Genomic DNA, 27,517 nt, shown 5'->3' with positions numbered 1-27,517 from the left:
AACTTTTAAAATAATGTTTAATGAGTACACATTTCCAAAAGCAGTCATCCCTTAATCTGGGGAATATATACAAAAATAAAAGGTGTATCATATAATAAAAATGTTCCTAGAATACAGGAAATGTATGAGGAGTGAGGAAGTTTAGTCTGACTTTTTTAATGTAGAAGAATAGTTTAGAACAGTTAAAAAGGACTATAGTTCACACAACACACCTATTTCTGTTTCAAACTCTTTTCCACCTTATGGAGACTGGGGGAATCAGCTGTGTTAGGATGGGCACATTGGTTTGATGGCTTGGGAATGGATATTGGGAGGGGTGAAGGGAGGGCACTGGCTTCTCTGGTCAGCTGGTGGGGCTTGGAGCCTTGTGGGTGAGGCCAGGTTCGTGCCCAGCAATGCCCTGTGATGCCAAAACCACCAGGGGTGCTCTGGAATGTCTGGCTCCCTGGATGCCTTTTGTGAAGTACCCAAGAAGAACATTTTTACTAGGTTATAAAAGCAGAATCCTTTTTACTGTAGGTAAGCTTTTTTTTTAAAGCTTGAGTGGGTTGCCATGTTAAATCCCAGGGTATCTTCCTGACCCAGGGACTGAACCCACATCTCTTATGTCTCCTGCACTGCAGGCGGATTCTTTACCCATTGAGCCACCTGGGAAGCCCCTTGTTTAACCTAAGAGTGGCATTTTCTAGTCTTAGTAATGAACCAGATAGCCAGTAAAAATCTTACTCTTTTACCAAAAAAGGAACATGGTTAACCCCAAAGGTTTCCTTTAGATTAGCCTGGATAGTACTTAACCTTTAGATAACCAATTCTCTAGCCAAAAGTCAGTGGCCAACCCTAGTACACTTGGGTATTTTGCATAAAATAGAATGAATGAGTAGTGACAGTTACCCTGTCTTTCTCACTGATGCCCTGGGGTCTTCACCACACAGCACAGCTCTGCTCAAAGTCTCAAGCTTTTTTGAATCCTTGAGTAGATCAAGGATAAACGAATGGAACATATATTCTGGGTGTCTTTTCATTAACACAAGCTGAAATTTAAAAATCTGTAAGGGTATAATGGGAAAGATTGAAGATGGGAGGAGAAGGGGACGACAGAGGATGAGATGGTTGGATGGCACCCCTGACTTGATGGACATGAGTTTGAGTGAGCTCTGGGAGTTGGTCATGGACAGGGAAGCCTGGTGTGCTGGAGTCCATGGGATCGCAAAGTCAGACATGACTGAGCGACTGAACTGAACTGAACTCAAGGGTATAATGAAACCAACATCTTCAAATGGTGCCAATGATATTAACTTCAGAAATAATTCAGCAATTACATTAAATGTTTTTAAATTTTTAATCCCAATTCTTCGCAAGTATTCTGAAGAAGTAACTTAAAATACACACTAAAGTTATAAGTGCTAAGGTATCCTCTGAAATGTTGTTTTAGTAAAAAATGGGTATAACCTAAATGTTGAATTAGAGCAGTGGTAAAATAAATGCATATTTGATGTAATATCATGCAGCCACTGATTCAATACATAAAGCATATAAGTAAGCAAACAAAGCTGCAGTATATTAAGTAAAAAAGGAAGGATACACAATTGAATATACAGTATAGGTAGAACTATTTTCAAAACGTTTTATAGAAAAATATTCTGGATTGTGGGTGATGTTTTAATATATTGTAATCATTTTGTATAATGTCATATAGAATATATGATAGTGAAAGTAAAAAGTAAAAGAAATGGCCTATGTGAGGCAGGCAGAAAATTGTCAAATCCGAAGACTTTTGGTTATTTCGGCTTGTGGAAAGGTCATACATAAGGCTCCTCTCAGCTCCATATATGAGCCAGGAAGGCTACTCCTGCTGAAGGTCATCTTGGAAATGGCATCATTACCACAGAAAAGCAGAGAAAACCATCCTGCCTTCCAGCTAGGACTTGAGAAAGAACCAAGTCTCCTATTACAAACTGCTGCTCACACCTCTTCTGCCTAAGACTTCGAAATTCTGTCTCATCTGTGTATTGGTCCAACTTATACTTTCAATATTCATTTAATTTCACTGCTTACATTTATAACAAACTATGATAAATTATAGAAGCTACTTTTTTATACTAGCAATTCATTTCATAGATGATTAATATTGAACAAATTTGAAATATGTTATTTACAAAGCATAGCACATAACCTAAATAATAGTAAACCTGATGTAGTACAAACTTTATAAAATTTATTTAATTTTTTTAAACTTTTTGCACAAGAGCTTTTATCAACTCTTCTTCACGTATGGTACATTGAGAAAATCCAAGTGGATATCCCTCATTTTTAACTCAATCTTTTTTACACTTATTCCTTTGTGGAGGAATGATTTTATGACAACTGTATAAGTTTGCATATATCCAGTCCATGATTATTTCTAATCTATTGTGAAATTTTTATTGTTTTACAAAATAATTCTCCACACTACATGTCCAGGTAGGTTAAAAAAAATATCAAAAAGTACACGTAACTACAGAATTTACCATGGCAATATTTATAATCACCTGCACTTCCAAAAACCAGAATAAAAATCTCATTCCTTTTGCTTCCTTGGCCCTCTTTTTAGACAGATCTAATAAAGCCCTTATCAGCGGCCACCATCTTAGTATTTTCTCTTTCACTCTACTTAGCCCTTGAACCAGAGAAGGAAACTGCATGTACTTCCCCTGGATTTTGCAAGACATTAGGTCATGCATGTTGCCCACAGCAAAGAAGCTTCTTATTGTGAAACCACAAAGCTAATGGTGATTCAGCCCCCCCACCTCCAAAAAAAGGAGAGGCAGAGACCAGCAGTGATTCAATGCGGACCTGAGATTAAATGGTGTCCCATTTCTCAAAGTCAGGCATGATTTCTTTCTCTGTTCACAAACTTCAGCCCATGGTGGGAGAAAAATACTTTCTTCACTGCACTAATTATTCTTCTCTAAACATGCAACACCACAGTTAAGAAGTCCAGGGGAATTGAATTTTGCTTTAGATATCTGTTTTTCCATTCAGTGATGATTCTGAGTATTTCGGGTTCCTTTCCCAACCCTGGCGGATCCGCATAAGGGTCTTGTCTATACAGGGCAAGATGAGGATGAACTTGATCACCAGCACTGTGCAAGGGATGATCAGCGCAATCACGTAGGCTGAAGGGAGATACCACACAAGATTCGAAGGGTTGAGGAATCTCTTCCCACCGTACACCAAGGTGTGGGCTGTGCACAAGATCAGGGTCAAATAACCCAGTTTGGACTATAAACAAGAAACAAAAACATTTACATTAACACTGTTTACATTTTCACGTGAAATACTGTGAGTCAGTGAAGGGTATTTGTCAAAGCGACAAGCCTTTGAAACCTGTAGTATTTAGAACACTGCCAAGAATGGAAAAAACATTAACTCTGCTTTAGGATGATCATTGTATCATTTAAAAAAAAAAAAAAAGAAAAGACTGCTTACAAATGACTTGGTGGTTTCATCTTAACCTAACTGGATAAGAAAGGTTCCCAGGAATAGATTCTTTTGCATTTGAATAAGTAATGTACCTTCTTTTTCAAGGGTAACACTCTTTCCTGGATCATCTTTTCTGGAGGCCAGAGATGAACAAAACACAGTATGTCCTCAAGAAATACCACTTTAGTGCATGTTGCTGACTAAAAACAGATACTAGCTGAATTGTCGGAGAAGGTGATGGCACCCCACTCCAGTACTCTTGCCTGGAAAATCCCATGGATGGAGAAGCCTAGTAGGCTGCAGTCCATGGGGTGGCTAAGAGTCGGACACGACTGAGCGACTTCACTTTCACTTTTCACTTTCATGCATTGGAGAAGGAAATGGCAACTCACTCCCTAACTTCAAGAACGAGGAATGTGTGTGTGTTTCTTTTTTAATTTGGTATCTGTGCAGGGCACAGCCTCCTCCATCATCCTGCTTTTATGGAGTTTCTCCTATCATGGGGTTTTTGTTCACAGGGGAGAACTTGTTCAACCTGGGGCCTATCTAACTCCTGCCTCAATACCTCCAGAGTTTCTGATTCAGTTTGGTAGGGGTGGGGCATGAGGATTTGTATCTAACATGATCCCAGGTGATGCTGCTGCTGCTGGTGGTCCAGATGCCACACTTTGAAGACCCCTGGTCTACAAAATTAGTTACTAACTGCCTTTAATGATGTATCTGGTGGTTGATGTGTGGAAACACTGATATTCCATCTTACAGACCAGCACTGAATCTGGTATGATGACAGGCTAGCATAGAAAGTTTTATACCCATAAGTCCATATTCTAAAGTTGATTTTCAGAAGTAGAAATTTTGTGTGTGGGTTTCTTTCCACCTTGAGCCTAGTATAGCTCCATGCACAGGGTTCAGTAGTAGTTGATGCTTTTCACTATGTACTCTTAGCTGTGTCTCTGGGAGTGGTCAGGAATCTTGTCCTGCTGGGAAATCAAACCATTATGGAATCTGCCTTTGGGTTCCAGAGTTTAGCTTTTCTAATCTGAAATTGTTTCAGTTGCTATTTTTATGTGATTGCTAGGGAACTGATGGAGCAAAATGAAAATTTATGCACGTATGAGAGAAAAATCAGAATATTTGTTAACTCAGAATCCTTTTGCACTAAAAAGTAGATTAAATCATGAAGTCCTTTTACCTGGACAAATCGAAACTCTCTCCAGTTGACCATGTTGCTAACTGATGGCAAGGAAGTGATTCCCAAGAGTACAAACAGGAAAAATCCGAGCATTCCCAAAGCGATATATGAATCACTGAGCCAGGAGTTAGTGGTACTAAATGGATTTTCTTTCTTGGTTATTACCTAAAATAGTTAGAAGCAATTTTTTAAAATTTCATTTTTTACAAATTGCCCAAACTTTTAAGGTGATGAAAAAATACCTCTACATCGTTTCTTTGCTCAATGCAAGTTGTATAACATTTCTGAAGAGTCACTCAAAATAATTACACTTAGAAAAATATACTTAGATATTATGTTTTTTGATAGAAAAAGTAATTGGTTCTATTAGGACTTTACTATGATAGTTGACTCCAGAAATTGTATAGAGAATTTTAATTGACCCTGTAAATCCTAAAACAAAATAAACATTTACTTAAACCTTCTTTACCATATGGCTTCTTGTTCCCCAAGCAAAAATTGATGTTCTCAAACGATTACATTAGGGTTCTGTTTTCCTGCTTTATATGCTGATTATTCACACACATGAAGTTTGAGTTCTTTTTTTTTTTTGGAATGTAGCTTCAGGTCTGTTGTAACACATCTTGAGAGAAATCTGGCCCCTGTAACATGACTATTACCCGAGGACATGCTATGTATTTGTTATGGAAATAATGTATAGAAATCCCACAGACACACCATCAATGAGTTATTGACTAATAAACTTTGACACTGCAGTAGGATTGATCAAAACCAATTATTTCCAAACCAGAACTGATGTATAGAACTTTCTCTGGAACTGCTTTAAGACTCCCTGAGCTGATTCTCTCTGAATATTGTGACTGTGCAAAATATAGTTTTTGACATTTGCTCAGAATTGTTTAGTTTTCTAGTCATTGAGGATGGCATCCCACAAGACAAACATTAACAGAGTTATAAACACCCTTTTGTAAATTTGTTTACATTCCTCTGATTCATGTTTGGACATGAAGCCCCCTCACTTATAAGATGGTTGGTTTTGACTTCCAAAAGAAAGTAGCATGCATAAAAATAGAAACTTTAAATTTTGGCTTCCATTTATTGAAGTAACTCAAGTAGGTTCATTAGGTTTTCCTGAGCCCTTACATCTGTGTACCAGTGAATCCTGAGAATACAGATATGGATTCAAGTGAACCTGGGAATCTAACTCTGACTCTTCAATAGTTATATGAGATTTCAACAGGATTTGTTAAAAAACCAAAGTAAAACAATAAGCTCCCCAAGACAAACATGAACTGTCTAATTGTAGCTGCTTTAAAAATTAAAGATGTTTAGAAGAGTGGTTTTCTATAATTATGAAATGGAATATGATGTAGCAAGATTGCTCTTTGACTTAAAAATAGGAGAATACAAGTGAGTAGAGATGTACCTGGGTAATGGTTCTGTTGTTCGATGTCCATCGTACATAATAACGAATAGGGATCACAAGTGTGTAGAGGACATGAAGGAAGGCAAATCCCAGTGCTATCAAGCCAAGCTGCTTTCTGCAAAGCATCCAGTGGTCAAGCCAGTCTGGGAATCGGCGGTATTTTGTACCTCGGTACAGCTGCAGAATGGCAGCAACAACACCAGGGAGGTAAACCAAGGCGAGCAGTGTGAGTGCTGCTATTGGAAAGACCCGATTTGGAATAGAAATAGGCAGACGGAATGTCCTGTCTCTTTTTTCATAAACATAAGGGTAGATTACTTCTCTTATTACACAGTAGAAAAAGAAGAAGACACACAGAACAGCAGACAAATAGAAGGGGAACCTCCACATTGGAAAGAGTTGTAGCGGGTAGTTTTCAATCTCATTGGCTGCCATGAGAGATCCTTTATCCAATGGAGTAAGTCCAAGACTACGAACGACGTCCATCACTCTTTGCTTGGCTTTGCTGTCATTTCCACAGATAAACACCTGGGTTAAAATAATTAGTTTTGTATTTATTCTTTCTTTAGTAATGGAGGACGTTGTTATATAGTAGTTAACTGCTTCTAAAATAAGGCTGTAGAGTGAACATATTTAATGAGATAATGGTTTAGACTTGCACATGTATGTTGGATAGTTAAGTACCAGGCTTTTAAGTTGAGAGTGGCTTAGGCATATGGCCTTGATATGATTAGACTTGGTTTTCTGCAGTACAGACAACTTGAGTTCTCTTCTGTATTTGTGGGTGCCACATCACTTACAGATTGTTTTTAATCTTGATGAATAAATGAAACCCATTTCATACAAAGTAATGGGAGTAGAAAGGATATCCTTCAACAATTTAGCAGTGTTATTTTCTAGTACTGACAGGAGGCCTCTAGAGGTTGACACCATTGGGTTCTATCATGCTGAAAGCTCAGGGTATAGATAATGGGAAATCACTACAATTGGTTACCCTACTTTGTCAAACCCAAGAAAGCTATTCATGGCACATATTAGCAAAATAAAATATTTTATTTTGAAATTATGTTTTGGAATCTTTGAGGTAAGTGCATATTAAGACATTTACTTTTTAAAGATGGAGTGTAAATCTATCTTGTAATCTTACCTGCCGACTTGCATCCAGCGCCCCTGACTGGAGAGCCCAGGCTGAGATGGTGTTAAATGCTTTTACCACGTGGGTTCCCGGCACCAACTGAGCAAGGTACTCTGCATTTGACTCTGGATACTGATTGATTTTGAGGTTGTTGCTGACATCAACCAATATTTTCCCCTTGAGAACCTCGGTTAATTCTGTGAGAAAATCATAATGTTCCCTGTGTATTGTTATGATTATAATGTCAGATTTCTGGGCTGCATCAGAGTAGCTCATGACCTCTGCATCACTGGGCAGCAGGCTGGACATCCCGGGGGTTCGACTTCCAAAAACAATAGAATAACCACACTGGAGCATTTTAAGTCCCAGTGATCTTCCAAAATCTCCAGTTCCAAAAATGCATACAGTTTCTTGCTTTTCTGAAGAATGCATAGTGAGAGGAGATGCATCTGTAGAAGTTTTCTCCATAACTGAAAGATAATCAAATACCCAAACAAAATATGAATGTTCTGGTAAAAAGGAATGAAAATTATATCAAGGAAACAGTGATTGAGTGATGTTTGAATCTTCTGATGAATTATCTCAAGCACATTCCCTACAAAATTTGGAAGGAGTAAAAACTGTCTCATATATTCTCATATGTCTTATTTAACAAAATCTTGTATTGGATGAAGAAACGCAGTGAAAACCCAAGACATTTACCAGTTGTGGTCTTAAACTGTGGATGTGTATCACAATGATACTGCATTATTGAGTACTTACATTATTACATTAGTACTTACATTATTGAGTTCCCAAAATTCTCAAGAGCAAAATCTGACAAAGAATGCACTAATATGGAAATTATAGACCAACTTATTTATATTTAGTGATGCAAAATCCCAAATTAACCAACAGTATCTGGTAGCCTGTTATGAGACAGTGCACTTGGATCAGATAGGATTATTCTAAAAATGTAAAGATTAGTTCTATAAATTCAATATTATAAAATCTATTAATAGAATACACCATATTAGAAAATTATTTCCTCACGCTGGCTCCCAGCAGACCATATTTATGTATGCTAAGTGGACCTACATTAAAATTTGACAGTTTTTCTTTATTTTTATTATTTTTTTAAAAAGGAACAAATATATATTTCCTTAACATACAAAGTATCTTTCTCAACCTAAAATTCAGTTTCATACTTTAAAGAGAATTACTAGAAATATTCCTAATAAAGTCATAAATGAGGTAAATATATATATCCTATATTATTGTTTGGATTCTAGCTAACACAATTGTACTGGAGAAAGAAATTAGAGGTATAGAAATTCAAAAGGGGTTGTAGAAAATCAAACTGTAATCTTGGGAAACTCAAAAGTCAATTGAAAAAGTGCTATACACATAAAAGCAATTCAATATCTTGTCTGGGCACTCAATTAATATCAATGCTCTTCTCATATGAGAAAAATAAACCAATTTGAAGATTTAATAGAAGAAAAGGCCCTATTTATGGCTGCAACAAAATAGAGATAGTATTTAGGAATGAACTTAAGATACAGGGTATATATCGTATATATGGGGAAGATCCCCTGGAGAAGGAAATGGCAACCCACTCCAGTGTTCTTGCCTGGGAAATCTCATGGATAGAAGAGCCTGGTGGGTTAGAGTCCGTGGGGTCATAAAGAGTCAGACATGACTTGGCAACTGAGCATGCACACACACCAGATATGTACAAGATCCAAATGAAGAAAAATTTAAAAATCCCGTAAGACTCAGAAAATTCATGTAAATAGAACTGTACAGCATGTCTCTGGGTGGGTAGCCTCAGCTTCACAAAAATGTCAGTTTTCTCTGGTTTAATCTATACATTCTGAAAAGTGTGCTAGTTCTATTCTAATAAATAGAGGACCAGTTTTATTAAATATTTTAAATCTAAAATATTATTCTGCTGTCACAGAAATAACAAATGTTCAGTGGAATAGAGTAAAAAAAAATCAGAAATGAACCTAAATTTATATGATAAAGATGAGCATCTCAAGTCGATGTAGAAAAGATTGCTTATTCAGTAGCTAATATTATGACAACTAAATAACCAATTGGAATAAAAAGCTTAATCTATACTCACACTCTTCCCCAAGGTAAATTTAAAATATATTAAGACTTGAAATGTATTTTTTTTTTAAAGAAATGGACCTATAATAGAACTGTAAGAGGCCATGGAGAATTATTTTATAACCTTAGAGGGGAAAGGTTATAAACTTTATGACTTCAATATAGTAAAAGATTTCTTAATCTTACCCAATGTAAAAGAAATGCAGGGCAAAACTAACCTGATATAAAGTTATAAACCATCTGACTGTGTTGCTTTTTAAGATTTTGAAATTTAAATTAATAATAAATCAAATAAAACTTCTTGAAGTTTTTATGATCTAATAAAATCATCTAGAATATTCTCCATTTTCAAAGAATATTATTTCTTATTTTGATTCTGAATTTTCTCAAAAAAATTCTCTTTCCAATATTTAGTATATAGTGTAAGCTTTTAGTTAATCTTTTTTGGGGGGGCAGTGGGTAGTAGTCTCTTGTGTTCAGTGATGCAACCTCAGTGCTAAAAAGAGCACTGACTGTGATGGGCCAGGCATTTGTTGATAAATATTTATGGGATGATATTGGAGGGGTGGATCGTTAGAGTTGTAAGCTGCAGTTTGTTCTGTGTGTCTGGCACAGTGAGAGGTGCATGATGAAGAGGAAGCTGAATGAGAATAGAGTGAACACTGGGAGGAAGGGAGGAGTAAAGAGAGAAAGTTGGTGGTGGGGGAGCTATTAAGGACATTACTTCTTTCACCCAAATGGATTTAAAGTAAAACTCCATGAATTTGATGTGGAATTTCAAACCAGACCTAATCACTATTCACTTCCGACATAGTGAATTTCATGCAGATTGCAGAGCATATGAAGCTTTCACCTTTTAAGAAGAAGTTCAGAAATTTGCCCTTTTCATTTTAGCCTATGGAAAATACCTAAATTTTTTTGTTTTTGTTTTTTTCCAGTGTTGTGTTAGTTTCAGGGTATAGCAAATATATATATGTGTGTGTGTGTATTCTTTTTCATATTCTTTTCCATTATAGGTTCTTACAAGATGTTGAATATAGTTCCCTGTGCTATATAGTCAGTCCTTGTTTATCTATAATATATATATATATTATATATATATATATATATTAGTGTTTGTATGTTAATCCCAAACTCCTAATTTATCTCCCGTCCCTACTACCCCTCTGCTTTGATAACCATCCATTTTGTTTTCTACACCTGTGAGTCTATTTCTTTTTTGTAAATAAGTTTATTAGTATCATTTTAAAAAGATTCCACATGTAAGTGATACCATATGACGTTTGTTTTTGTCTAAATTACTTTGGGGTCTTCCCAGGTGGTGCTAGTGGTGCTAGTGGTAAGGAACTTGCCTGACAATGCAAGAGACATTAGAGATGTGAGTTTGATCTCTGGTCAGGACGATCCCCTGGAGGAGGGCATGTCAGCCCACTCCAGTATTCTTGCTTGGAGAATCCCACGGTCAGGGGAGCCTGGCCAGCTAGGGTAGAAAAGAATTGGACCCCTCTGAAGAGACTTAACATGCAGGGCCAGCCATGTTGCATTATTTCATTCTTTTTTTTTTTTTTTCATTGTTTCTTTATTTCAGTGCATCCAAATTAAATTATTTCATTCTTTTTTAAGACTGGCTTATATTCCAGTGTTTATATATACAATGTCTTCTTTATCCATTCATCTCTTGATGGACATTTAGTTTTTTCCTTGTCTTGTCTATTGTAAATAGTGCTTCTATGGGAATGCATGTATCTTTTCAAATTAGAAAAAAGGAATTCTTACCTGAGCTTATCTGAAGCTGTGTATTAATATCTATATCACAGGCAGATCATTCAGACTTTTATAAATAATCATAAGTTATAGAGAAAAGGGACAAGACATATAAGACTTTTATATACTTCCACAGAAACTCTTTGAATAATTGAATTAACCACAACAGCTGAATCATTTTATAAACTAGCTGATGACTAATATCTTGAACTGTATCAGAGAAGGGTATGACTTTATATGAGAAAGCACCTGGAGATGAGCACAGCCTATCATATGGAAATACAGCTATGCCTTTGAAAAATTCTTAGGAGCATCTTCAAATACAAACTAGTGTAGCAATTTATATTTCTAATCAGTTAACAATTAGTTGTTATAACTCAAACCCTCAAACTGCTGAATGATGCTTTAATTTTTTACTTTGTGGAACTGGTTTGTAAGTGTATTGAAAGAATGCCTGTGTGCCTGTCTGTCCTATCATTTTTTTTCATTATTTGTCATAATATATTATTTTTCTCTTTTTTATATTGGAATGAACATTTGCAAGCAAAATACAGATTTGACAAAGTTCCTGGTGTCCTGCAGTGAGATGGATGATGTCTATATTGACATATTCTCATTTGGATCATCTTAATCATCTATTTCTGCTTTATTGACTATGCCAAAGCCTTTGATTGTGTGTATCACAATAAACTGTGGAAAATTCTGAAAGAGATGGGAATACCAGACCACCTGACTTGCCTCTTAGAAACCTATATGCAGGTCAGGAAGCAACAGTTAGAACTGGACATGGAACGACAGACTGGTTCCAAAAAGGAAAAGGAGTTCGTCAAGGCTGTATATTGTCACCCTGCTTATTAAACTTCTATGCAGAGTACATAATGAGAGACACTGGGCTGAAAGAATCACAAGCTGGAATCAAGATTGCCAGGAGAAATATCAATAACCTCAGATATGCAGACGACACCACCCTTATGGCAGAAAGTGAAGAGGAACTAAAAAGCCTCTTGATGAAAGTGAAAGAGGACAGTGAAAAAGTTGGCTTAAAGCTCAACATTCAGAAAACAAAGATCATGGCTTCTGGCCCCATCACTTCATGGGAAATAGATGGGGAAACAGTGGAAACAGTGTCAGACTTTATTTTTTTGGGCTCCAAAATCACTGCAGATGCTGATTGCAGCCATGAAATTAAAAGACGCTTACTCCTTGGAAGGAAAGTTATGACCAACCTGCTGCTGCTGCTGCTAAGTCGCATCAGTCGTGGTGCCCACCAGGCTCCTCCATCCCTGGGATTCTCCAGGCAAGAACACTGGAGTGGGTTGCCATTTCCTTCTCCAATGCATGAAAGTGAAAAGTGAAAGTGAAGTCACTCAGTCGCGTCTGACTCTTAGCGACCCCATGGACTATAGCCTACCAGGCTCCTCTGTCCCTGGCTTTTTTTCAGGCAAAAGTACTGGAGTGGGTTGCCATTGCCTTCTCCGGAATGACCAACCTAGATAGCATATTGAAAAGCAGAGATATTACTTGGCCAACAAAGGTCCATCTAGTTAAGGCTATGGTTTTTCCAGTGGTCATGTATGGATGTGAGAGTTGGGCTGTGAAGAAAGCTGATCACCAAAGAATTGATGCTTTTGAACTGTGGTGTTGGAGAAGACTCTTGAGAGTCCCTTGGACTGCAAGGAGATCCAACGAGTCCATCCTAAAGGAGATCAGTCCTGGGTGTTCATTGGAAGGACTGATGCTAAAGCTGAAACTCCAATACTTTGGCCACCTGATGCGAAGAGTTGACTCATTGGAAAAGACCCTGATGCTGGGAGGGATTGGGGGCAGGAGGAGAAGGGGATGACAGAAGATGAGATGGCTGGATGGCATCACCAACTCAATGGACATGAGTTTGAGTGAACTCCAGGAGTTGGTGATGGACAGGGAGGCCTGGGATGCTGTGATTCATGGGGTCGCAAAGTCAGACATGATCAAGCGACTGAACTGAACTCAACTGAATCATTGCAGAGAGAGTCCAGACTTTATTTTGATCATGTGGCCTCCACATGCATCTATTCTAAACTTTCATAAACTTAAAAAACACTGAAAATATTAATTACACTACACTAGTATTTTTTTTTTTTTTTTACTACACTAGTATTTTGTTCTCTACTTACTAGTGTGTGACCTTGGGCAAATTACTCAAGCTCTTTGTGTTTCAGTTACGTTATCTTTGAAATGAGAGCTCTGTAGTACCTACTTTAGAGACATTGTAAGGGCCAGATGAATTAATGTATCCATGTATTAAATGGCTTCTGCACATAAGAATTTATCAAAACATAGATGTAAAAACAGCTCAAGTGTGAATTTCCCTCATTTGTAATCTTACACATTTTAATACTTTCCTCTTAAAATGCAGCTGGAAATCCAATATAACACATTTGGGCTGTTACCCCAACCATTAAAATTTATTTTCACTCTTAAATCTTCAGAGACATCCCTGGGCAAATTGAAGATACAGAAACAATAAGGAGTTATTCAAATATCACTGATAGAGTTAATAGAAAGAAATATAGTTATTCCATTGGGCAGTTAGTCACTCTGTATTAAGTTATGGAAGTTTTAATGTTGATGATTGTGTTGCATACATCTTGAGTTGCACTTCAAATCCTCCTGGTTCTATTTCTAGTCACTGGGCAATAACTGAGCTCTGCAGTTTCCACTGCCTAACAGAAGCTCACTTTGGGGCTTTAAGTCTTTTATCTCTTGATCTTTGTTCTGGGCTTCTCTGAAACCTGTACCTGTTTGGCACTCAGACATGTACAACCCATGTCCCCATCAGAGGCCAGTGGGGAACAGGACTCCATGGATAAGGGCTTCCCTTTTCATTGTCTGGAACACAGTTCTGACACATTTCATAAGATTTCTTTGGAAGTGCCAGAGCAATTCTGGAAGTCCCAGAGCAATAGAGCACCACTCATCTGTGTGTGTGCCAAGTCGCCTCAGTCGTGTCTGACTCTTTGCAACCCCATGGGCTATAGCCTGCCCAGCTCCTCTGTCCATGGGAATTCTCCAGGTAAGAGCACTGCATAGAGTGGGTTGCCATTTCCTCCTCCAGGGAATCTTCCTGACCCAGGGATCAAACCCGCATCTCTTATGTCTCCTGCGTTGATATGTGGGTTCTTATCACTAGCATCGCCTGGGAAGCCCTCACTCATCTGTAACAGTGGCCAACTTAATGGGCTCTTGTCCTGTCTTTCCCTTGTTCACTGTTTTAAGTCCCTTGCTCCTCATTCCTTCTCCTTGCAATCACTTCTGTAATAAACTATCTGCATGCAAACCTTCGTCACAGGCTTTGCTTGCAAATCAACCCAGGGTAATATAATATTTTGATTATTATTATTATGTTTTATGATACAAGAAAAATGATCAGACCTAAGGTTATCATAACTAGGATAATAAAATAGATGTAAAAAATAAAATGTTAATTAATTTTCTGGAAGAATTTGATTCTACATTCTTGAAAAAAATAACCTAATGATAGGAGTTCATGAAAATGAGATGTACACATACTCTAAATCACAAGGGAGATCTCATTAAGGGTGTATTTTACAGGAAGTACTAGGTAAAAAAAGAAGTTATACCCATTTCAGACTTTGTAACTCAAAATAATTCCCACTTATAAACTTGGATTTATAGAGTTAGTAAGGGCTTCTTTGCATGAAATGTTCCTTTGGTATCTCTGATTTTCTTGAAAGGACAGAAATGGTATGGACCTAACAGAAGCAGAAGATATTAAGAAGAGATGGCAAGAATACACAGAAGAACTGTACAAAAAAGATCTTCATGACCCAGATAATCACAATGGTGTGATCACTGACCTAGAGCCAGACATCCTGTAATGCGAAGTCAAGTGGGCCTTAGAAAGCATCACTATGAACAAAGCTAGTGGAGGTGATGGAATTCCAGTTGAGCTATCCCAAATCCTGAAAGATGATGCTGTGAAAGTGCTGTACTCAATATGCCAGCAAATTTGGAAAACTCAGCAGTGGCCACAGGACTGGAAAAGGTCAGTTTTCATTCCAATCCCAAAGAAAGGCAATGCCAAAGAATGCTCAAACTACCACACAATTGCACTCATCTCACACGCTAGTAAAGTAATGCTCAAAATTCTCCAAGGCAGGCTTCAGCAATATGTGAACCGTGAACTTCCAGATGTTCAAGCTGGTTTTAGAAAAGGCAGAGGAACCAGAGATCAAATTGCCAACATCCGCTGGATCATGGAAAAAGCAAAAGAGTTCCAGAAAAACATCTATTTCTACTTTATTGGCTATGCCAAAGCCTTTGACTGTGTGAATCACAATAAACTGTGGAAAATTCTGAAAGAGATGGGAATACCAGAGCACCAGATCTGCCTCTTGAGAAGTTTGTATGCAGGTCAGGAAGCAGCAGTTAGAACTGGACATGGAACAACAGACTGGTTCCAAATAGGAAAAGGAGTTCATCAAGGCTGTATATTGTCACCCTGTTTATTTAACTTATATGCAGAGTACATCATGAGAAACACTGGACTGGAAGAAACACAAGCTGGAATCAAGATTGCCGGGAGAAATATCAATAACCTCAGATATGCAGATGACACCACCCTTATGGCAGAAAGTGAAGAGGAACTCAAAAGCCTCTTGATGAAAGTGAAAGAGGACAGTGAAAAAGTTGGCTTAAAGCTCAACATTCAGAAAACAAAGATCATGGCATCCGGTCCCACCACTTCATGGGAAATAGATGGGGAAACAGTGGAAACAGTGTCAGACTTTATTTTTGGGGGCTCCAAAATCAGTACAGATGCTGACTGCAGCCATGAAATTAAAACACACTTACTCCTTGGAAGGAAAGTTATGACCAACCTAGATAGCATATTCAAAAGCAGAGACATTACTTTGCCAACAAAGGTTTGTTTAGTCAAGACTATGGTTTTTCCAGTGGTCATGTATGGATGTGAGAGTTGGACTGTGAAGAAGGCTGAGCACCGAAGAATTGATGCTTTTGAACTGTGGTGTTAGAGAAGACTCTTGAGAGTCCCTTGGACTTCAAGGAGATCCAACCAGTCCATTCTGAAGGAGATCAGCCCTGGGATTTCTTTGGAAGGACTGATGCTAAAGCTGAAACTCCAGTACTTTGGCCATCTCATGCGAAGAGTTGACTCATTGGAAAAGACTCTGATGCTGGGAGGGATTGGGGGCAGGAGGAGAAGGGGATGACAGAGGATGAGATGGCTGGATGGCATCACTGACTCAATGGACGTGAGTCTGAGTGAACTCCGGGAGTTGGTGATGGACAGGGAGGCCTGGTGTGCTGCGATTCATGGGGTCTCAAAGAGTCGGACACGACTGAGCGACTGATCTGATCTGATCTGAAGGGCTTTTTGTTTAAAGACTAGGGAAAAACAAACAAACAAAAACTTTCCTAGTCCTCTTTTATTTGCAGATGTATGATGGAGGGAATAAAGAAAATAAGGAAGGTGGTAAACAAGAAGCAGAGTTATTAAGGGAAAGTTGGGGTAATTTAGTTATGGCTAAATTATGGCACAGTGGTGTCCTTCCTTCAGCTCTTTGCAAAACTCAGTTACATAACAGGAAGGAAAATAAGACTATCCCCTGGTTTGGAAAATCTCCAGGTTTTGGCTTCCCTGGTGGATCAGATGGTAAAGAGTATGCATGCAGTGCGTGAGACACAGGTTCAGTCCCTGGGTTGGGAAGATCCCCTGGAGAAGGAAATGGCAACCCACTCCAGTATTCTTGCCTGGCAAATCCCATGGATGGAGAATCCTGGCAGGCTACAGTCCATGGGGCTGCAAAAAGTTGGACACAACTGAGTGACTTCACTTTGCCTCCTCTGGAAGCATGTCCCATAGAGGGAGGCCAAGGCAGGTAAAGCAAACCCACAAGAGTGTTTATATACATCAGAGATTGCCAACCAATGATGCAGATGCAAATGTGGCAGAGACAACTGTAAGGGCCATGGGAGAAGCCACCACTAAGAAGCATGAATGTGTGTGTGTGTGTGTGTGCGCACACCTATGTGTGTGTGATGAGGGGGCACTAATTTTGGTCATGTAGAGTCAGTTTTAGAGGATTCTAGAGTATTAAGCGGAAGAGGCAATGGCACCCCACTCCAGTACTCTTGCCTGGAAAATCCCATGAATGGAGGAGCCTGGTAGGCTGCAGTCCATGGGGTCGCTAAGAGTCGGACACGACTGAACGACTTCACTTTCACTTTTCACTTCATGCATTGGAGAAGGAAATGGCAGCCCACTCCAGTGTTCTTTCCTGGAGAATCCCAGGGACGGGGGAGCCTGGTGGGCTGCTGTCTATGGGGTTGCACAGAGTTGGACATGACTGAAGCAACTTAGCAGCAGCAGCAACAGAGTATTAAGAATTTGGAAATGCCCAAACAGGATAAAAAAATTTTATATTTTAAATGATTATATTTAACAAATCAATGATATTAGTAAAGAAACCTTTTTATTGGGAGCAATGATAGATTCACAGGAAGTTTACAGATAGTACAAGAGGTTCTTGTGCATCCTTTTCCATGTCCTCCAGCACGTACTTTCACATAGCTAGAGGACAACATCAAAGCTGGGAGACTGACACGAGCACATTGGCTGTGTCCCTCTGTGCTGTTTTATCTCATGCGTAGTTTCATGTGGCCACTATTGCCAACAAGATGCAGAGCTATTCCATTACTACCCCCTTTATAGTCATACCTGACTCCCTCTCTGCCACCTCCCCCAACTCTGAAAGTCATTAATCTTTACTCTGTAATTTTATCATTTTGAGAATTTTATGTAAGTGAAACCACACAAAAGGAAACATTTTCCTATTGGCTTTTTTTTTTTCCACTTAGCATAATACCCTTAAGATCAATCCAAGTTGGTGCATGTGTAAATAGTTTGTACAAATAGTTTGTTCTATTTTAGTGTTCAGTCCATGGTACAGACTTTTTCGGTTGCTTATTTGCTATCTGAATGTCTTGTTTGGAAATGTTGGAACAGAATTACAAAATTTGCATGTTTTAAATGCTTATACTTAAAAAAAATCAATGCTATTAAATGCTCAGGTAGCACCTCCTGAGATTCTGAATCAATTGTTCTGAGATTGGGCCCAGGAATCTGTATTTTTTGGTAAAAGAACAAACCAAACAACTGAGTTCTCAAGAGCATCCAGAGCTGAGAACCACTGGAGAGATATGGTGGGGAGGGAAAAGGCAGAGGGAGAGCAGGCTATGGATGAGCTTATAAGGGGCTGCAGAAACATTTCACTTACTTTAAAATTTCTTCCTCTAAGTAATAATTGGCTGGGTATAATTGATAACCTAGAATTCCTATTTTTATGGTAACTGAAGAGTGTTCAGACACCCCAAGGGAGAGGATCAAGGGATGCCAGATACAACACTTGGTAGCTTTGCTCTGTAACTCCCTTAAGGAAACTAATGAGTTGTTTTCCATGAGCCACAAGTTATAATTTGATCAAATTCAGCCATGAATCCACTACAGTTATTCCTCCATAGCATCTCTCCTTTGGTGCCATATAACATCCTGGTTACATTTGGATGAAACCAGTATTAGAGATATTCTGTCCCTGTCTCCCTTTGAGAATTCAGCTTTGAATTCTGAACTGAGTTTTCACACAAGGTTTTGAATTCCTCCTACATTGTCCTCTCCAGACACCCATCTCCCCTCCTTCAGGGTTGCTGTTTCCAAGTCCAGTGATCTGGCTTGGCACCTCCCAGAGAGTCAGAATAGAAATAACACTTTAAAACTCCATACGCTGTGGCAGGATTTTTCATTTTAATTTGATGCCTGTAAACAGGGATTCTTCTCAGTCCTTCTTTCTGTTTTATTATCCCTTCTGAATTTCACTCTGAAAGCCCTACATGACTTGACAACATATTTGTAATGAGCTGAAGCCCATCAATCAAATATTTCCTTTCCTCACCAGGCATAGGGGCAGGAGGGAGTTCTGCAACTAGTCCAGCCTTCCTGTAAGATTCAGAGCATTTGTTTTAATATATCCCAGGGATAACTGGAAAGCAAAAAATAGTCCAAAAATTTTTTTTAAGAAAAACCTTACAATAATACATGAGCTCATCCTATTTATTCATGGAGCTATTTTTGTATTTAGTGAGGTCAAGGCTTTTTAGGGAGAGCAAGCATGCTTACATTTAAGTACATATTCTTTTACTGACAGTTATATATTATTGTAGCAAAATCAGAAGACCTTGATTTAAAAAGACCACTGACTGTAGTTTATAAAAAAATGTAATGTGCCCATAATCAGTGGAGTTTTCTAATTTTTGACAGTTCAATCTTCAGTCTATATATGTTATTTGAAAATATAATAGTACATTTCGTATTTTAGCCTTGTAGTTAGAAGTACCTCTGTTAGTAATAGCTATAGACTAACATAAATCTGTCATCCAAAGCCCTTAGTTTAAATAAAGAAACCACTGCAGATTGGTTGCTAAAAAACTAATTATTTCAATTGTTTTGGGAGAAAATGTTACATATCTCATGGCACCCTAATTTACTGATGATTAGTTTTTATGCTATCTAATAGAATGACACAAAAGGAAACTAATCAAGTTGTACAACTTGATCAAGTAACAAGAACATAACTAAATATAAAACTTTTACGTTGATGTTCTATGGGGATAAATATCCACGTGGATTGCTAGTAAGTAAAACTAGCTGTGACATGCGGTATAGCTAAAATGATTCTGTCAGTAGCGTTTCACTACCGTCCAATGAATTATCAGGAGAGCAATGTGACGCAGCTCTGTGTTACCTATTTGAATTATAGTTTAGATGAAACTCTATTTTTAATATTAGTTCTTTGGTGAAATTCTGATCCAATTAAAGATCTTTCTCATATGTGTTTTCACATTTAGGTCTCAGTTGCATCTGTCAAGAGACATGAAGATTGTTTTATGATTCCCTGACTAAGAGTTTTATCATGTAGGTTCATTAGCCCCTGTCTAGGCTGGTTAGTTCATTTGATTAAAGCTGGGGCTCATGACAGAAAGGTCAGGGGTTCAGTCGTGTCTAAGTTAATTTACCTTTACCTCTGTTTACATACAAAATTCTGAGCAACTTCTTATAGATCTGTCATTCACCTCAATTCACCATCAGGAAAACAACTCTATCTCACTGACTTGGTGGCATTTGACTTGTACATACTATTAATACCTGAGCATTTGCTTATTGGTTAATCTGGTGATTGTAAAAACCCACTTAATATTTAGTGTCAATTAGTGGATTTTGCTTTTCTAGGATTGCTGTAGTCAGTCAGAAACATTTAGGAATTTATTTGATCATTTCAAAATTAACTTTGTTTAAATAAATTTTCTATAAATAGTCATTTATCCTCACCTTGAAGCCACTGGGAATTATCTGAATATTGATTACTGCCAACCTGTGGATCTGATCCTGTTTCCCTCTCTCCCTTTAACTCTGCTGATGGTGTAACTCCAATCTGCTTCAAAGCATCTCCTTACAATGTTTAGAAATCTCCTGGGGGTGCTTTATATGTCCTTTATATAGTCTCTTTCATCTTCTTTTCGGTACCATTTGCTTTCAGTTTTAATTTGGCTTTGGAGGCAAGGATCCCCAACGGCCAGAGTACTTTTAATATTTTCCAAGACCCCATGAGCTCGAGCTGTATGGAATGATCTGGCCTTGCAGCTGCTCCATTTCTTACCCCAGGAGAGAAAGTGCTCTTGAAACTCCTTCCCCTTCTCATGTTATACTAGACTGAGAGCACTGCTGGTTGATAAATATATTTTAGTGAATCAGCTCCTCCTTTTTAATTCCTAGATTTTTAACCGCGGCTCTTTTTAGTGGTGTGGTGTGGCTGGAGCTGGCTTGCCAGCTGAAAGTTTGAAATTAGCCAACTTTGGAGATTTCACGCCATAGAAATCAGCAAGTGCTTCTATTTAGGATATCTTTTTTCCTTAGAGAGCCATTTACCGTCACACACTGGCTCTTTCTCTGTCTCTCGTCTTCTTCTCTCCAAGACTCTGCCTGGGACCATGGAAATGGGAAAATGGTTGGACTGATAGGATGATACACTTTCTCAATCCTGACTCTGGACTTTAAGCCTTAAAATCTCTTTCCTTAGAGCCTCTCCCCCTCTTCTAGGGAGGCTCAGGCTCATAGGTTCTTAATGAAAACAGAAGCCATGTGGGTCCCTCTACCCCAGCAAAGGTCCCAGGCCCTTTCAACCCCACACATGGAGTTAACACAATTTGGACTATAAGTCTGACACTGCTAGACTCTTGGCTCCCTTCAGAAGATAGATACAGGGACCTCTTTGTGTATCATCATTCCCAAACACATAGTTTTGAAGTTTTCAGACATGCATTAAAAAAAAAAAAGGAGTTTAGGATCTTAGTTTGGGATAAACATTATTGGCTGCAATGTATCATTTACCAACTTACTGACTGCTTTCTCTTCAAGTGCCTCCCATATCCCATACTGCTATGTCAGGGCAATTGAATACAAAGAAGAAATCACTTTAATAGCAGTACTTGGGTACTGGAAAAGAAATAGCCATTTCTACAATAAGAGTGATTTGATGTAACTTAGTTCTTTTTAGCTAATCAGTAGGCTTCATTTTGGAGAAGGCAATGGCAACCCACTCCAGTACTCTTGCCTGGAAAATCCCATGGACAGAGGAGCCTGGTAGGCTGCAGTCCATGGGTCGCTAAGAGTCGGATATGACTGAGCAACTTCACTTTTACTTTTCACTTTCATGCATTGGAGAAGGAAATGGCAGCCCACTCCAGTGTTCTTGCCTGGAGAATCCCAGGGACGGGGGAGCCTGGTGGGCTGCCGTCTCTGGGGTTGCACAGAGTTGGACACGACTGAAATGACTTAGCATCAGGCTTCATTTCTTATGCCATGCCTTCAGGTATTAAAAGAAAGGCTCAAGTGTTTTATTTAAGTTAAACTAATTAAAACCTTTAAAATTCAATATTCCAACTTTCATGACCTCAGTTAAATGCATTAATTGCATTATGTCACTCTTTAAAATGAATTAAATGCCAAAGTATTATAGTTACAAATTTATTATGAATCTTACCCAGGATAGCAACATAATAGGGTTATTAAATTAAGGTTAATTAGAAGAAACACCAAGATTCCTACAATTTATTTATTCTTTTAAAAAAGCAGAATAATTTCCACTACTTACTTTATATGTATTGTAGAGTATAAAGCAATCTCATGCTTCTTCCCAAAGGGCAGGTAGTTGAAATCTGAACACTTTGACCCTCTTAACTAGTATAGCACAGGAGGTATCTGTGCATATAACCTCCTATGTCCATAATTATTAGCATCTTTCAAAAACAAAAATTAGTGTATCAGCAATGTCTTGATACACTAAAACAATGTCTTGATACACAAAAACACTGCATGTTTTTGACAGATTTATTGAAAAACCTCTCTGTGCAAGGCCCTGTGCTACATAAGAGGGGTAAAGTGATAAACTAGACTGTTCTTGTCCTCATGGGGCTCCTGTCTTGGGGAGGATATAGACACATAAACTGCTGTAAAACAACATGTGAAGACATTGAATGTACAGAGAAGGGCGCTAATCTGCCTGGGAAGCAGAACAAGAAAGTTTACCAAAGTCTTTGCATAACTGTTTCAGCCACTGCTCTATTTGGGCTCAAAGCTATTTCCATACCTTATAAACTGAGATGTATAAATGAAAGATGTATGATCAGAGTGGACCATTAGCCATGTTCTCCTATTCTGATTCTTCTCAGTTATTGAGCCATCGCCAGTGAAAATCTGATTGGAGCACTTGGCTCTGTGCTTGAACCATTATTTTCCCTCAATTTATTTGGAGCTAAGGCAAAAGCGATGATCTAGTGTGTTTTCTGATACCCCCCTCCCCAAGAGGTATGCTATATTGTTATATTAAGTTGCTTCTTAGATTTCTTTGTATTCAGAATTATAGTTCCTGACTTTTCAAAATTATCCTTTGCATACATTTGCCTTCCTTATAAGATGAAAAGTGAACTTCATCCTGACATGAAGACTGATCATATAATCTACATTTAAAAGTAACATATATCTCTCAAAATAACTTCAAAATACTCAGCCATCAAAATTCAGTATGGTAAGGCTTCTTTACACATGGCAGACAACACTCTTCTAGAAAATTGTAGAGAAGCATTCAGATTTGGATGTCATGTCCTGCCTAGTTAATTAGGGTGGAAATGCTTCTTTGAGTAGAACATTGCATATTTTTTTGCAGTGATGTATTTCTGAAAGATGATCTTCAAACAGTGCAAACACTCTTTGATCCTTTTTCCATAATAATTTGGTAAGAACAAATTGCTTAAGTATGTTGGCCAAATATGTTTTCTTATCATGTATTATTTTCAGCATTAGTTATCCTTTAGTTATTAGCTCTATTCCTTGCAGGCCTGATTTTTCTCAATAAAATAACAAGTGTTAATTAAAATCATTTTGGAAATGACCCAAAAGTCATTTAAAATATCATGGTAGGTGGGACATGTAATGTGGAACTCTTCATAGTTAACTGTCCTCATAGTTAACTAATGACCTGTTCTCTTTGGATGTACAAAGCACAGAAGGATGTACAAAAGCAGTCATACAGGTGACTTCAGAGGCCTTGTAAAGTTTATTACTTTTGGCCTAATTGTAACTTAGAAAAAAAAAATCCCACACAGAAAACTTCACTATCCACAGCATGTCCTAGACTGTTAGAGTAGGACTTATAGGTAAATGTAGTTGCAGACACTTAATAATTGACTTCTCTCCCTGGTGGCTCAGACAGTAAAGAATCTGCATGCAATGCTGGAGACCAGGTTCAACCCCTGGGTCAGGAAGATGTCCTGGAGAAGGAAATGGCAACCCACTCCAATACTCTTGCATGGAGAATTTCATGGGCAGAGGAGCCTGACAGGCTACAGTCCACGGGGTAGCAAAGAGGCAGACGTGACTGAGTGACTAATTTTCAATTTCTCCCTGGTCGCTCAGATGGTAAAGAATCTGCCTTCCATGCAGGACACCTAGGTTTGATCCCTGGGTGGGGAAGATCCCCTGGAGAAGGGAATGGTTACCCACTCCGCTATTCTTGCCTGGAGAATTCCATGGCCAGAGGAGTCTGACAGGCTACAGTCCACAGGGTGGCAAAGAGCTGGACACAACTGAGTGACCAACATTTTAAAAAGAGTTTTTCACTTTTTCAGAGGATAATCCAGAGGAAACCTACAAGATGCCCTGGCAAGTCTTCAAGTTTGAAAAGTGATTGTATTTTTTTTTTCTGCTAGCAGCTTATTAACTTTATTAAGATTTTAAAAGGAAATAATTTTGAAATAGCAGTTAACAAAAGATTCAAATGACTTCCAAAGAGAACTGGGTGGTGAGGATCATGAAACACTGGATGTGTTTCTGAGGGCAACTTCAGAATCAGCTACTCAGGAAACTTTAAAAAGAGAATTTATACCCTTTTAATAATGTCATGAATAATGGTAGCATAATGAGGGTTGATCCTTGAGGAAATGTGGAATGACTGCTCAAATGTTCTTCAATTTTGAAATTTTATGATAAATGAATCCATTTTCCTCAAAACTGTTCAGAACAAGGCTCAGGGTTTTCAATTTAAGCACAGGTTTATAAAAATTTATTTGGTTACTTCTAACACCAGTTAGCAAGCTTAAGCAAGGTAGGCATCTGGAAATCATTCTGAAATTAGGGGTGAGGCCTTGAACAGGCTGGTTTCTGAACCTCAGGCTGCCGCGTGAACTTCAGCAACACCATAAACGTTGCTGGATGGAGAGAGTGCCATGACCCAATTTCTCCATACACATGTTCCATTTACTTTACAACCTCCAAGCCTGATAAATAAGGAGTGCTCCATCCTGTTTTCTGGGGTGGCGGTGTTTGCCATGCAGGTGGAATACAGGCAGGTATTGATACCGTGCTAAATCACAGCATTCTGAAAAACTTGGGGCCTTGCAAAAGGCCATATCTCAAAAAAGTTACTGCTTCAAATAAATGTGCCATTTTATAAAATTACACCTACTGTATCAGAAAAAAATGTTCTTTCATGTGAGTGACATTTATATGACTGTCATTTATACGGAATAGGACATTCTCACAGAGCAAGGCTGAAGAATTGGTTTGGAAAGCTGAGAGTATTCTCTGAATGATAAAAGTGGTGCAAATCCAAGGTATTCAGTAGAAAAAGACTGTCTCTCCACAATTGGGTAGTTTCCCTAAAAAAGTGAAACCTGCTTTATTATGAAGAAAGAAATTTCTTAGTTAGACATATGTCATTGATGAAGTTTTCAATGTATTTCAAACCTACAAGCATCTTTAGTCATGGGTTTTTACCTTGTTAGAGGTGGATTTTGTGGCTACTCTGCTCCAATAGTCTTTTATTTTATATGTGTGGAAACTGAGGCTGAGGTGTTGAACTTCTAATTAGAACTAAGAATAGAATTCTCCAGTCCCACCCCTGCCCTATTCTCCACCCAGTTGACTTTCCTTTAGACCAGTCATCTTCTAAAGAAAGTTTTAAAATTACTATCCAGAGGGGAAAAGTACCTTCCAGCTGCCTCTGGACAAACAGGGAACCAAAGGTTTTATTTACTCTTCACATCGATTACATTCCAAAGCAGAATTTCTCTGGATTAACAATTGCTAAAGATCAAGGAACGAAGCAGTTGCAAATCTCAGGACGCATTTTCAGCTCTTGGCCAGGAAGTGTAGTCAGATCTGAGATTGTCTTTATCTAGAAGTAAGACACAGAGAGAAGTCCAAAGCCCCAAGTCTTCCTTCTTAGGGCTCCTCTGCACCCCGAGGAAGCAAGAGAGAAAACTCCTGGAAGCAAGCCGCTTGCTGAATTGCTTAACTCATCCTGCCACACCCTTGGGTGGTCTTGCACCTTCTTCCCAGGGCGAGCAGGTTTGCGGAGCAGAGTCCTGGAAGCAGGGATTCGAGGTGGGCAGAAGCTGATAAGGGAGGGGAGCCCTATGGCGAAAGGTACCAGGCGTAGGCCGGCAGCAATATGACCCACCTGCGGGAGAGGTGCTTCTGAAGCGGCTGTGGTCCAGCGCCGCTGCTGCAGGGCGCAACGAGGGCCAGGCTGGGAGGGGACGCTGCTCGGTGCTCTGTGCTCCGGTGCTTTGCCACGCTCAATTTAAGAAGCCCAGAGCGGAGGGAGGGCTCGCTAGATTGCGCAAGAGAAGTGGTGAAGAAAGCGCTTCCAGGAAGAGTTCAAGCTGGGAATCCCAGACAGCTGGGAGGACCAGAAATTCCGGTGCTGCCACCGTTGCTGCAGATGTTGACATTCATCTCGGGCCAGTGGAGTTTTTAAAGGATTTTCCCCAGACCCTTTGAGATCTTGTTTATCCCTGGCAGATTGAGGCTTGGAGAGGCTGAGGAGGACCCCTTTTCTGAAGGAACCAGAGAGGCTACTTTGAAAAGCTGAGAAGACATCACCTGGTTTTGGTTTCTAGGCATTTCTGCCTGTGCTATAGTGTCTTAATTCAGAGGTGACATCTTTCTCCTCTACCTGGAAACCTTGGGTTTGGGGAGGGGCGGGGGTGCATAAATTGGATGATCTTGAATTTGGAGGTCTTAATTTAGGTACATTAAGTGGTTCAAAGGAAACAAACCAAGTAAGAGAGAGGGATACTAATGAGGATGCCAATGTGTGTCTATACTTATATAATATTGGATAATAATGGTGCAATTATATATATTGGACTAATAGGTCTTTCTACTTAGAAAGAGCTCAAGAGTCACACCTGTGATGGCTTAAAATTTAACTAACCATGATAATCTATGGGGCAAAACACAACTGCACTCCAAAATTCTGTGGTCTAGAGCCCAGAGCCTTCTCAATCTTTCTCCCACCCAATCACCTGGTCTTAATGATGTGCTTGCCCAGGGCAAGATGTTCAGCCACATGGGGGGCCTTTTCCTAGCACTTTTGAGTCAAATCCCTTTCTGCCTGGATTGCGACTCTCCCCAGAGCATCTCATGGAGTCAGGTCAGACACCATGTCTTCCAAGAGGTCTTCTTTGAGCCACTTGTTATAATTAAGCTTTTCTTTCTCCATACAGTGTAATTTATTCTTCTACTACAGAAGTTAGGATAATTTGCCTCTTAAGAAAATTATTGTGTATCTCCTTTCCTGGTCTGCAAGCTTCAAGGGTTGACACTCTATTTTTTTCAGCCTGGAATTCTCCACCACACCTAGCACAGTAGTTGGCATATAATAGGTACTCAACATTTATTGCACTCATTAGTAAATCTACTGCCAGTTATATTTTGCAGAAAGTTCATCAGGTATAATTCTTCGGGGATGGAAGAACATAAAAAGGTATTCATTGCTTTTATAGCATCTGATTTTCCCGG

General features: G+C 38.8%; 1 protein-coding gene across 2 annotated transcripts; it reads right to left on the bottom strand.

Annotated features, from left to right (window-relative positions):
- Positions 1–26,269, bottom strand: STEAP4 (STEAP4 metalloreductase). Of its 2 annotated transcripts, XM_086398411.1 has the most exons (6): positions 26,172–26,269; positions 25,700–25,886; positions 7,228–7,685; positions 6,081–6,608; positions 4,655–4,819; positions 2,196–3,261 (listed from the first exon to the last, which is right to left on the bottom strand). In XM_086398411.1, the coding sequence occupies exons 3-6, from the start codon at positions 7,681–7,683 to the stop codon at positions 2,998–3,000; spliced, it is 1,413 nt and encodes a 470-aa protein (XP_086254537.1). In that variant the 5' UTR covers positions 7,684–7,685; positions 25,700–25,886; positions 26,172–26,269; the 3' UTR covers positions 2,196–2,997. The 2 variants fall into 2 exon arrangements, with proteins under 2 accessions (XP_086254536.1, XP_086254537.1); XM_086398410.1 differs by lacking the exon at positions 25,700–25,886 and having other exon boundaries at positions 1–3,261.
- Between the last annotated feature and the right edge of the window lie 1,248 nt (positions 26,270–27,517).

The sequence above is a fragment of the Bos grunniens genome, chromosome 4 (genome assembly GCF_055505025.1).
Source record: "Bos grunniens cultivar Pamir isolate PY7600 chromosome 4, Bosgru_T2T1.0, whole genome shotgun sequence".
Classification (NCBI taxonomy): Eukaryota; Metazoa; Chordata; class Mammalia; order Artiodactyla; family Bovidae; genus Bos; species Bos grunniens.
Note: the sequence above shows the minus strand (reverse complement) of the source record. Positions and strands in the feature narration are given on the sequence as shown.